The sequence below is a fragment of the Sinocyclocheilus rhinocerous genome, unplaced genomic scaffold (genome assembly GCF_001515625.1).
Source record: "Sinocyclocheilus rhinocerous isolate Xijiao unplaced genomic scaffold, SAMN03320098_v1.1 scaffold167, whole genome shotgun sequence".
NCBI lineage: Eukaryota > Metazoa > Chordata > Actinopteri > Cypriniformes > Cyprinidae > Sinocyclocheilus > Sinocyclocheilus rhinocerous.
In genome coordinates this window covers 501,745-513,622 of record NW_015634008.1, presented here as the reverse complement: position 1 = coordinate 513,622, position 11,878 = coordinate 501,745, and the positions used below count along the sequence as shown (strand labels likewise).

At 36.9% G+C, this 11,878-nt stretch overlaps 1 protein-coding gene across 1 annotated transcript in view; it reads right to left on the bottom strand.

The window, feature by feature from the left end:
• Positions 1-3,403: 3,403 nt before the first annotated feature.
• Positions 3,404-11,878, bottom strand: part of LOC107744873 (chondroitin sulfate proteoglycan 4-like) — a 16,863-nt gene continuing 8,388 nt past the window's right edge. Inside the window, exons 4-9 of the mRNA XM_016558691.1 lie at positions 11,135-11,311; positions 9,034-9,232; positions 8,349-8,480; positions 6,601-6,773; positions 6,032-6,215; positions 3,404-5,515 (exon numbers count right to left, since the gene is read on the bottom strand). Of these exons, the coding sequence (XP_016414177.1) occupies positions 3,486-5,515; positions 6,032-6,215; positions 6,601-6,773; positions 8,349-8,480; positions 9,034-9,232; positions 11,135-11,311 (2,895 nt within the window). The 3' untranslated portion in view covers positions 3,404-3,485. The remainder of the gene's footprint in view (positions 5,516-6,031; positions 6,216-6,600; positions 6,774-8,348; positions 8,481-9,033; positions 9,233-11,134; positions 11,312-11,878) is intronic.

The window sequence follows — 11,878 nt, the reverse complement described above, 5'->3', positions numbered from 1 at the left end:
GAAATTCTATCTCCAAATGTAGCAGTTCACACCCATACTACATTTAGACTCAGTTTACTAAGGCCCTGTTCAGGTGTGTTTGATAGATTGTCGAGAACTTAGTTTAGAACTCAGTCTAAGATGATTCAGGAGAACTGGCTTCCCCTTTGTACTTTATGAATTGGGGTTAATTTCATGTGCATGTGTTAACTGACTGACCGAACACTGGAAACCAAACAGCACGTACTGCATTCAGTTACCCTTTTAACCGTCCAATTAGAGACTTGGGGATTCATTAGTGTTTTTGTTAACAAAAAAAAAAATGATTTCATTAATTGAAATTAAATATACACATAAAAACGTAAAAAATAAATAAATAAAAATGATTAAACTTACATTAAAATGTATTAATAGTATATACATTTTATATTATGAATTATATAAATTATATTATTTATAGTAGTATAAAAATAACACTGCGTTCATGGGAAGAGAGATAAAATATCCCAATAAAACACAGACTAATCTAATCTAATCCAGACCATATTGGTTTTAGTGCCAAGTAGCTCTCATTCGAGAATATTTGATTGGAAAAAGCTCTGCGTAATGCAGGATGAGTCATCAATGAGTTCCACAAATTTTCCTAGACTGTACATTTTAAATCTGCATTTCTGCTAGAGGTGAGCTAACATATAAACATTTGGAAGTGCACTAATTGGGGCTCAACGTCCCTTAAACACTCTCTTACCTTATTGGCATGATTCATCGCGCATGACATAAAATCTAATTAAAACTTCAGGGATCTAGGAGAGCGATTCCTCTGTTGCTGGGCAGCTCTTCATGATCTGGAGGGCTTAAACTAATTATGTTTCCATCTCTTGGGATTCTCCTTAACAAATCATACCTCAGGATGAGTCATATAGTCACCATAGCCAAGTGCGAACATGCCCAGCTCATTTTCTTACAGTAATCTGGACTCATTTACAGCAATTAGCTCTACTACTATAGAAAAAGGAGGGAAAATCATTACAGATAATAGATAATGTGTTTCTACACAATGGGATTCGTTTATAGGGTTAGCCTTTTGTTCTTTTTGCCCAATCACTGAAATGCAATATATCAAGAGATCATTTTACATGATTATAAAGCTATTGTACTGTCAAACTTTTTCGATGGCACAATGAAGAGTAGTTCTGAAGTTGATTTAGGTGTTGTTTCCTTTCATGCACTGACATTATACAGTCTGGACGTAATTAAATCACAGAATAAGCAGATAAGCCACTGTCAAGGTGACTTGTCGGCCATTTTCTGATGCATATCAGTGTGAATCATCCTGACGCTGATGTTCTTAACTGAAGCGGTTTCACAGTGTCACGTTTGTAAGGTCAGCACATTGCAGACTCACTGGATTGTCACCATTGCATTGTTTGTAACGCAAACCAGTTGCAACACCAATATTCTATCCCACTCATGCTGCTTGTGACAAAGAATGTATTTTATTATTACATTTATTGTATTATTTTATATTATGATAGCCTAATAAAATACTAGTGACTTTTTATTAATATTAATAGCATCTATTTCTTTTTTTATTCTTGCTTTTAATCACAAACACACTTTCTGGCCAAATGAGCCGTTCATTAAATGAACTGAGCAGCAGCGTGCATCTGGAAAGCGGTTAAAAAAAGCCAATTTTAGCGCCTATTAACTGAAATCACAGTAATTAAATACGAGGAATGAAGTATCACAGCAATTACATCTCCAGAGGCACCTCGCTGTTTTTAATCTTTGTGTGATTTCTACTACCATCTAAAAGGAGATAAGCTCTAGATCGTGTAAGGTAAAAATGCTTAATAAAAAGCCATAACATCCATCTAAACAAAGAAATTGCATGTGAAATAAGCTCTATATTGATTTAATTTGATCACATTTTGCTTATTCAGGTAGAGCTGACAGGAGTCAAGAAGGCTGGATTGCAGAACATGCTCCATTTATTGACAAACAGAACTATTATCAGACAAATGGCTCATAAATGAGGAAAAATATGCAATGACAGAAAAATATTTCTGAAGAACTGAACCTACTGTAAATACAATGTATTTCATTTCAGCTTGTTTAAAATCCACACTGACATTTTTGTACAATACAGATATCAGTGTAGGCACAGAAATGCTATGTTACATACAGCGTATTGAAAAACTATACTAATACCTGTAGCGATATGACCACAGATGCTACAATTAATTGAATATACTGAAATTAGTTCATATTTCGGATACTATATGTAGTTCAAATCAAGCAACAGTGTTTCATTTACCACAAAGAGATCAGTGGCAAGAATCCAGTGGTTTCATCACATTGCATCATTTAAAGCTGTATTATATTACTTCTAAGGGGAAGTTCCTGAGAGTACAAAAACATTTTTATAAACCTTCAATTATAACACACACATATATGTAATACACAAAGTAAAACGTACCCAAAATATACATAGTTGTGCCGTTTAAATGTGCACACCACACATAGATTCTCTCAGTGCCGGAATAAATGTAATTATAATATTTTTTAGAAACTCTAAAATCATAAATAAATATCCTTACGGCTTTAAATAGTTTCAGTATACAAAACATAGTACCACTTAATGTTATCCCAATGAAATGATTTCAGTGTAATACATTGTTTTTCGTTTTGACTTTGTCATTTTCTTATTATGAGGCCGTCTGGTCTGAGGTAGACACACAAATGAAAACACTCAGCATCACTTGTGTCTTCACAAATGACTTTGTGCATCTAGCAAATGCACAGAAATACAAAAGAACTTCCTCAAAAAAAATACAACAGAACTTTCTCAAATACTTAGCTTGCCAAAGAGGATTAAAAAAAACAAAAAGTTGGCATGAAATGGAAATTCATCTGTTTTCTTAATGCGTGTTATTGATTTCATTGTGAATGATTGTTTTCATACCATTTCTTTGAGCTTGTAATTTGTAATCAATATGTCCTAACTCAATCTTCTGGTGAAAGGACAGACTTCTCTCTGGTGACATGCTGGGCTTTTTCAATCATTTAGACAACTTAAACCCCGCCCCCTTCTTATATTTAACTGCAAGCATGCATTCAGATCTGCCTCCATCCAATCAGCAACCAATGCATAGAACCAAGTCCCTGCCCTACATTTGATAATCCATTTCATTTGAATGTACATCAAAATAACAGAAGAAAAAAATCTTAAGTCACTACTTCAGTTACACTGTGACTAAAAATTCTGTTGTTTGTAATATTTAATGAACTTCCTAGCATTTCATAATTAGCAAGTAATGCCCAAATCTTCAGATGTATGTTTTCTTCCCTAGTATTTGGGTTCATGGGAAAATATACCATTTTTTGCAGAACATCAAACAAACAGTTAATTAAGACTTGTGGGGCCACAGAACTTGAACGTAGTGTTTCGATCACATTTCAGTCTGATTATCAGAGAGTACCGTGACAAATCTGAAGATCAAAGGTCATACCCAGTACTGATTGTTTCGCAAGGTGGGATTGGTGGTCCTGCAAAGCTGTGAAACTTCAGGCTCCAGGTCTCCAAAAGAACACACAGATGTGCCATACGTTCTGGTTTGCAGTCTGGTTATGGTTGAACTTCCCGCGTTTCTTGGAGTAAGAGGAGTGACCGTTACGACGGGGACGGTTGCAGGCCACTGTGGCTGGTCCTGATGGGATGGGTTGTCCGGATGAGCAGAAGCACCTGATGTACTACTCTTTAAAGGCTTCGGCTTCTTCCTCCAGTTCCGTCTTAAGAGCAGCACCAACACAACCACAATGATGACCAGAAGCAGAAGAGCAAGAAGAGGCAAAAGGATGATCATTGAGTTTGAGGAGGAGCCTGTCTGGGAAACTGACTCTACTTTTACTGGGGTATTATTTATGGGATAAATCTCCTCCACCTCATGGGTTGGTTTTAGGTTAGTAGTACCCGTGTCAATGCTGTTTGAACTACCCCAACGGTTGCGACCTTTGAGTCTTGAACCGGATTTGGTCACCCGGTGCGACGGCTGCACAGGTGGAGCTGTTGAAGATGGAAACAAGCTCATTGCAGTGGTTTGGTTATGAAAAACAGGTCTGATCGTGGTTATTGGGATCACCGTTGGCATCACCAGAGTAGGAACATGAGGTACGATGCTGAAAGCAAAAATCCCATTGGCAGGTTGGACGTTATTGGCTTTAAGCACAAATCTGAAAGAGTCATTTACTTCATGGACGCCTGTCAGGTTCGCCTTCAACTCAATGGCCAATATCTCCTGCTGCAGTTCACTAAAAGTGAAAGATCCCACAGATTCTGCTTTCTTTCCCTTGCTCCCAGTCGCCCGGACAATCCTGCCGTTCTCCGGAGGTGAGGTCATTTCAAACAACGGGTCACTATCACTCAACAAAGCAAGTTCAGACACATTCAGCAAATGTGACTTCAGCTTAATTCGAACTCCGTTAGGAAATGTTGCCCCGTCTGCGTACTTAATGAGGGGTTTAACAGTGATGTTCACTACTTGGTTAGTTAGGTTTGCTTCTGTTGTGAAGACCACAAACTCAAAGTTATCATGGGACGACTCGAGGTTGACCATGTGGTACCTTAGCTTTTCCTCCTGGAGATCATCTTGACTGAAAACAGTGACGTCCTCATTGTCTAGTAAGAGTTTACCATACTGTGGCGGCACTGTGATTTTATAGTGCACTGTAGTGTTTTTACCATTGGTCACTGCGGCCAGGTGTGACCGTGTGAGAGTTACAAAAGTGTGCCCCTGGTCCAGTAGCACCTCTGTGTTGTTAGCCAGTGAAACAGTGATCTCTACCACTTCCAGATTGAAGAGTTTATATAACGGACGATGATGGCCATCGGTGACGCTGAAGTAGAATGCTCCAGATGAAGGACTGCCATCGTGGATGAAGAACACCTCTCCATTATTGATTTGAGCCTGGGAGAAGGAGTCCACTGACTCGTTCATGCACTCTGAAATGGCTAGAAAACCATTGCTAGGTTTGCTAATCACTGTGTACTGGATTTCACTTGGTGGGTTGTCCAGGTCAACCACACTTAAGTTGTTGGGCTCGATAGCCACGGTGTCTCCTTGAACGACTTTGAGGCTGGGAGCTTTGGTCTTCAAAACAGGCGGTTGATCATTTATGGGGATTATAGTGATGTTGAATGATTCTGACACAACCTCTGAGGTATCTAGGGGGCGGGTTGGTGGTTCGCTCTTTATGTTCAGATACACATCAAAGTCAAAAGGGTCATGGGTGGTCTCAGAGTTGTCGTGATGGTATGTGATTCCATACTTGTTAAGGACGAACTGAGAGAAATTGGGCTTTTCTTTTGTAAGATTTCGTTGCCCAACCACGATGACACCATGCTTTGGAAGAGATGTGACCTGATACCAAACCTCATAAGAGCTGCGCTTGGATTCAGGTTGTTTCGTCATGAGATTGGATGCATCCAGCATTGATTTGTCAATTAGCACTTTATCTCCTTCAGTTACCGCCACACCTGGATATGAATAATAATAATAAAAAAACAACATGATACATTTTCTTTGACAAAAGCCATGACATTTCAGTCAGAATGATAGATTTAGAGTGCATTTGGCTATTTCTACAATATTACCTTTTAAATTCTTATCATTTTAAAGCTTTTACTTAAAGTCTATTCTACATTAGTCATAATGAAAATACCTATTAAATTTACAGCTACATATGCAACTGTTCAAAATCCTGGAAAAATGTATCATGGTTTCCACAAAATATAATACATTTTTCTTGAGATTCAAATCAGCATTATTACAATGACTTTTTAAATTCAATTTTGGAATAACGGAATAAATATCATTTAAAAATATATTACAATAGAAACAGTTATTTAAATTTTAATAATATTTCACAATATTACAGTTTTTATTGTATTTTTGATCATATAATACAACGTTATTGACAGTAAATAGGTAACTAGGTAATATTAATAGGTACTAGGTGATATTAATTGTTTTGTCAGATTTTCATACTGTACCTTTATTTTTGAGGAGCACAGAACTTTGTTCAGGTCCAATATTTTCGTAAGAAATGTCCATTTCAAACATCTGGGTTTCAAGCGTGGCAGGTGGAGAGGACACAGTAAATGTGAACTTGTCTAGCGCTGACCATCCCAAAGACGTCCCATGACTTTGCTGATATGCTACTTCACCCTCATCCACCTGTAATGATTCAAGTTACATGAGTTACTAATACATAAAACGTGAAAAAAAAATAAAACATGATAAAAACAACAAATGCCCCCCAAATCCTCAAAAAAAGTCTTGGACATGACTGTAAAAATATATTTCTTGATATGATACATTTAATTCTTATCATTACTCTTTCTGCATATCATCAATTGTGTCATTGCATGTTTGAATTATCAGCACAAGTTCCAGCAGTAGCAGCAATTCATCTTGAGCCGGCTAACTAGGACATGTCACATTTAACTTGACATGACAGGCTCTCAGATTATGCTCATAGTTAAAGTAAATTTATAATTCATTGTCCTGCACTCTGATATGCATGGCACTGACTTGGGAAAAAGAGGTTAGCAACACTCACCATTTGTTGTGTGAAGGATGAAATATCAGTTGTGGTCTTGTCTGCCTTCAAATTGACCAATTTTCCTAATTTTGGGGGATTGATCACAGTAAAATATATGGTTCTGTTTGAGATGTCGGTATCGTCATTGGTTACAGTCTGAAGAATGTTGTTTGAAATCAAAGATAAGGAGCCTAGATGAGAAAAACACACACACACCATAAGAATAGCCCTGAAAACTGACAAAACAACACATTGGTCTGGTACAGACTATAAACAAAACCACATTGTCTGGTGTATAGTAGCTCGTGTGCTTTGAAATGTGAGTGTTTAGCTTTTTTGCGGTGAGGTTTAAAAGAAGTGCATCTGAACCAGAAATTACAACCAAAAACAAATTTGCAAGCTATATTTGCTTCAAACGTGTAAACACGGTGAAAGATTGAAGGAGGGCAAGCATTTCAGGATCCAGTTTCAGATCACTTTTAGGTTTAAGCACATTTGGAGTGACTGTACTCGAAGAACTACAAGATATATGACAGGAAGGTTTTTGCTAAAATAATCTACCGATTCCTATCAAGACCTTAACTGAAGGTCACAGTTTCTGTATTCATAGTTTTCTGTTGTATCTAACCATTTGAAAGAGGCCCTGGCGACCCACTCAGCACAAAGGCCACAAGAACAGCTTGACAGGATGTGGTGTTGAGAAGCGTTTGTTAAAACACATGGACGCAAAGCGGCTCCAATTCTAACAGAATATTGTGTCTTCTGGTCAAGCTTTCTGTTAATTTATTATCAATTACTAATTATTTATTTAATAGTGTTCCAAGTTCCTACCCATGTTAAAAATGAATTAGGAATAAAGCAAAAAAAGACGGAAAGGGGAAATAAAGACTAATGAACTCCATGAACAAATAAATTCAGGTCCTTAAGAGTTAACACTTCTGTGAAACATAACAGATACAACTATTTCAGATGTTACCTTTTAGTTCAGTGTTTCTATAGCCATTTATAAAATTGAAAGCAGATGTTGTTTTCTCAGACAATGCCATTTTTCCAAGCTCTGGTTTTAAATGTGACATGTGACAAAGTGTTTTTAAAATTAAGCAAATGAGTGTAGTCTAATAATTTAGGGACTTTTTTCAGTGACTGGTTCAGTGTTCCAAGGCTATTTATAGCCCGACAGTTAAAACCATTTTGCTATTACAGTACTTGGATGGGTTGCTCTAAGATTAAGAAACCATGAAACACTGTGTTGATGCTCAGAGGCTTAGGAGTCTTAACTGGCTATGAATGGGTGGAGACAGAGTTGTTGACTTTATACAGAGTGGAAAGGATGTGTCAATCTGATGCTCTGACTTGGCATGCGAGGCAGCCAGATGCTGACCTCACTGCTGTAACATGACATGTTATTTTACTCTTAACTCCATAAAAAGAGATGGAGAGCCCAATATTTTCTGGAACTTAAGCAAACTAAGATTCCATACAAAATGAAGACTTTTTTGACAGGGATCTAAAGTGCTGTCTCTAAAAATTATTATTTTTTTAATACTTGATATCATCTCTGGAACTTAAGCAAACTAAGATTCCATACAAAATGAAGACTTTTTTTGACAGGGATCTAAAGTGCTGTCTCTAAAAATTATTATTTTTTTAATACTTGATATCATCAAATATTTGATATCACAGAAACCATTTCCTTACAGATAATCTGTGTGTGACAGAATATACCAGATCACTGCTGAAGTTCATCTCATGTTAATCAGTGTTACCTGGAAACACCTTAAGAGGTCCAGCCTTCTCTAGATTAAGAACCAGGGCACGAGCTGTAATACTGAATATCTGCCTGGGAGCAAAGTTCACACCATCATTTACTTGGAAGTTGAAGCCTCCTGCCATGGGGCCTGAGAAGAAAAAGAGAGCAAACATTTCCAGGTATCTAGCTTACAATGCACTGCAACCTCAGAGAGACATTATTATGTGATCTCACGTTACGCACAGCTTACTTTACATAAAAATGTCACAAAAAAAAGAATAAATAAATGGAAGAACTAAAATAATTAAATAAATGAAAAATAATGAAGACACAGTTGGCAAAGTCTGTGTTTTTTTTTTTTTTTAGAATATTTTGGTATAAATACAGTTTTAAAGGCTAAAACTCAATCTTTACTCCTTTCATAAATAATTTGATTTATTTTTCAGAACTGAATCCATTGGATGGTGTATACCACGTCCAAACTGCATGCCAAACTAATTATTCCCTGCCACCATCACAGGCAAGGCTATTTTCAGCTAAAAAAGACAAGCATAGGAGGAACAGTGGTATGCTATGATTTAATGCACAACACTGACATCTAGTGGTTTAACATGACACACTATTGCACAGCTTTTGTGAAAATGGTCTGATAATGTGATGATTGTTTTTATAAATTAAGAAGGTTGTGTATGATATCTCACCACTATGTACAAAAAGCGTTTGCCGCTTGTCAATGTGAGCTTGAGTAAAGTTCATGATAGGCCTGTTGGGGGCAGTCTTTAGAGCCAGGTGACCATTGCTGGGTTGGGTTATGATGTACTCCAGCTGCTCAGGAAGTGTGTCCTCATCTTCTGCCTTCAGATCCTCTGGGGTGATCTCTGTGATGGAGTCCACCCACACCTGAGTAAACAATTAGACAAATAAAGAGGCACAGATTAGTGCTGGAAATGTTTGTAGTTTATTCAGACAGCTTAGCCTGAATGGTAAAATTTATTAAATATACCCCCGGTTTCACAGACAAGGCTTAAGCCTAGTCCCAGACTAAAATGCACGTCTGTTCTGATTTAACAGTAAGAAACTTGCACTGACATGTCTCTTAAAATATGTTAGCACTATCGATTTGTCTCAAGATGCACACCAGTAATGTTTTTTCTAAGGCACGTTTATAAAAGATACTTAAATGTCCTAACTGAACTATGGCCTAAACCTGGCTTAAACTAAGCCCTGTCTGTGAAACCAGGCCATAAATTCTGAAACCCCTGAATGACACATTTCTGCTGAGAAACTCTCCTGTGCTCGGAGTTTCATACCTTTATTCATATTAAGTCATGGTCCATTCATTGAATCTCACTCCAACTGAACACAGTTTGGGGAAAACAAGCTTAACTCAACAAATATGAATGCTGATCTCCTAATCAGATTCCAAAGAACAGTACACAGAGAAGATAAGGAGACATCCTGACTCTTGCTGATTACAACATATTTTTGGTTCAAAACTGTATGCAAAGTTTGTATACAGTATATGTACACGTGTACTGTACTGTATAAAGAGGAATCAGGATAATCAAGAATCAGGAGAAATCGAGAGAAACAGTCTTTCAGCTAAAAAAAACTCCAATATTGTTATTAATGAGAGGGTGCAAAAATTCTTCTAAATCATGCTTTTACTTTACCCAAATACACTTTAATAAGTCTGTAATAATAATTTATATTTTAGAAATGTCGGGACATATTTTACGGGAAATTGCATACATACGGCATTTGTCTGTGGGTGTCAAGTTATATCTGCACAGAAAAATATAGCTCTGTCTGGGAGAAGTGTGAAAAGCTCTGCAAAACTCTGAAAATTATGGATTATGGATCATCCAAAAAGGCAAACTCTTTGAGGAATCACTGGTTGTAAAAACAAAAACAAAAACAAAAATGTTTTATTTGCCCATCTGCTCGGATAAGATATTCTGTATCAATGTGTAGATCAGTACATCGAACCACATTCATCTGTGCAGAGCAGCAGTGCTGAAGCACAACCAAACCATACAGTTCTATTTTTTAATCATTAGAGGGCCAAGTTAAAAGTTTAGAGAAAAGAAAAGAAACATGCCGTTTGCAATTTCTTGTGGATATCTAAACATCTAATTTCTCTAAACCCCTGTCAAGCAACTGAATACAAAGCACTGAAATAAATAAATCAGACTGTAATAAGAAATATTCATTTGTAATTTAAAAAAAACATGCATTTTAAAAGTTGTAGTGAGCCACCTTGTGGGCATTTGAAATATTTATTAAATCTTTGTGTTTGGGATCAACAAGCAAAACCATTTAAAACTGTGTCATTTCAATAATTAAAGCCAAAGGACTTAGGAGCCAAAGTACTTTTGTGAACCATTTCTGAGGATCTTTCAAGCTGAAAAATCCTTGAAGTTCAAAAACCATGAAACTGAAATGCCTTGAGGAATCTGAAGTATGCAGAGCAGCCCTTCTGACCGTCCCTGATGGTCTGTGATCTGTGACTTAGACTTCTCTTAAAGTTGAAGCCAATAATTTACATGTCTACAACTAGTAGCTTGGCCTTATGGGTCTCAGAAACAACTGTGTACTCGTCTCTGTACTCGTCCGTATTGTATTCTTCTGTGACTGATAGAGACCAAAGACAATGTCAGAACCCACACAATGAAATATTAAAACAGTACACAAATCTTTTTTCCAGATCTCCGCAGAGTTCTCATACTCCATAAAACATTCTCAGACTGGGACCTCAGATGACTTCAGTCATAAAAAGAAGTTTATATATAGTAATCTCACCCTGACAACCCTGTTGGCAGTAATGGCTGGAGGCTCGTCATTGACGGCTGTGATCTGGACATAAACAGTCCATGGTGCACTGTGTTTCCGCAGGTCTGTGTCATTTGCTGTGACAGTAAAGTGGTCCTCTAAGGTCTCTGTGTTGTCATGGACATAATAAATAAACTCTTGCTCCACCTGCCATGTAAAAAACAACAACATTTATATATATATATATATATATATCAGTTAAACACTATCAGAATCACTGATTTAGTTTTAATATATTTTTCCATGAATGTGTATTAAATTATTTCCAATAGTCTATTCTCTTCATTTCATAGCTTTTCTCTTGGTTGCACTGCTTCCAGCAGTGTATGTTTATATTATAGCTTTTATCCAATCATATATTTCAGCAATCGTGTTGCCAGGGTCAAAGAAATCTGCCTTAAGGCCTTTAGAATCAACAGTGCAGGCGTCTGTTAGCTTAAATTAATGGCAATGAAACTGTTGCTTTAACTAACGTTAATCAGATTTAGAGTTGGCAGCACCAGGGCCATCTAGCTGGCTAACCATAACATCAGCATTTTCTCGTCCTTTGATTGGATGGTCAGCGTACTAGCTAGCAAACAGCATCACTGTAAATCATTTTATTAAAACTTAGTAAAACTTTTATTACTGTTCCTCAGGTTTAGATTTTCAGTGCATTTTGAAAAAAATATTTGCCTACTATATTTAGTAAATCTAAAAACAGTAGTCCTAAAT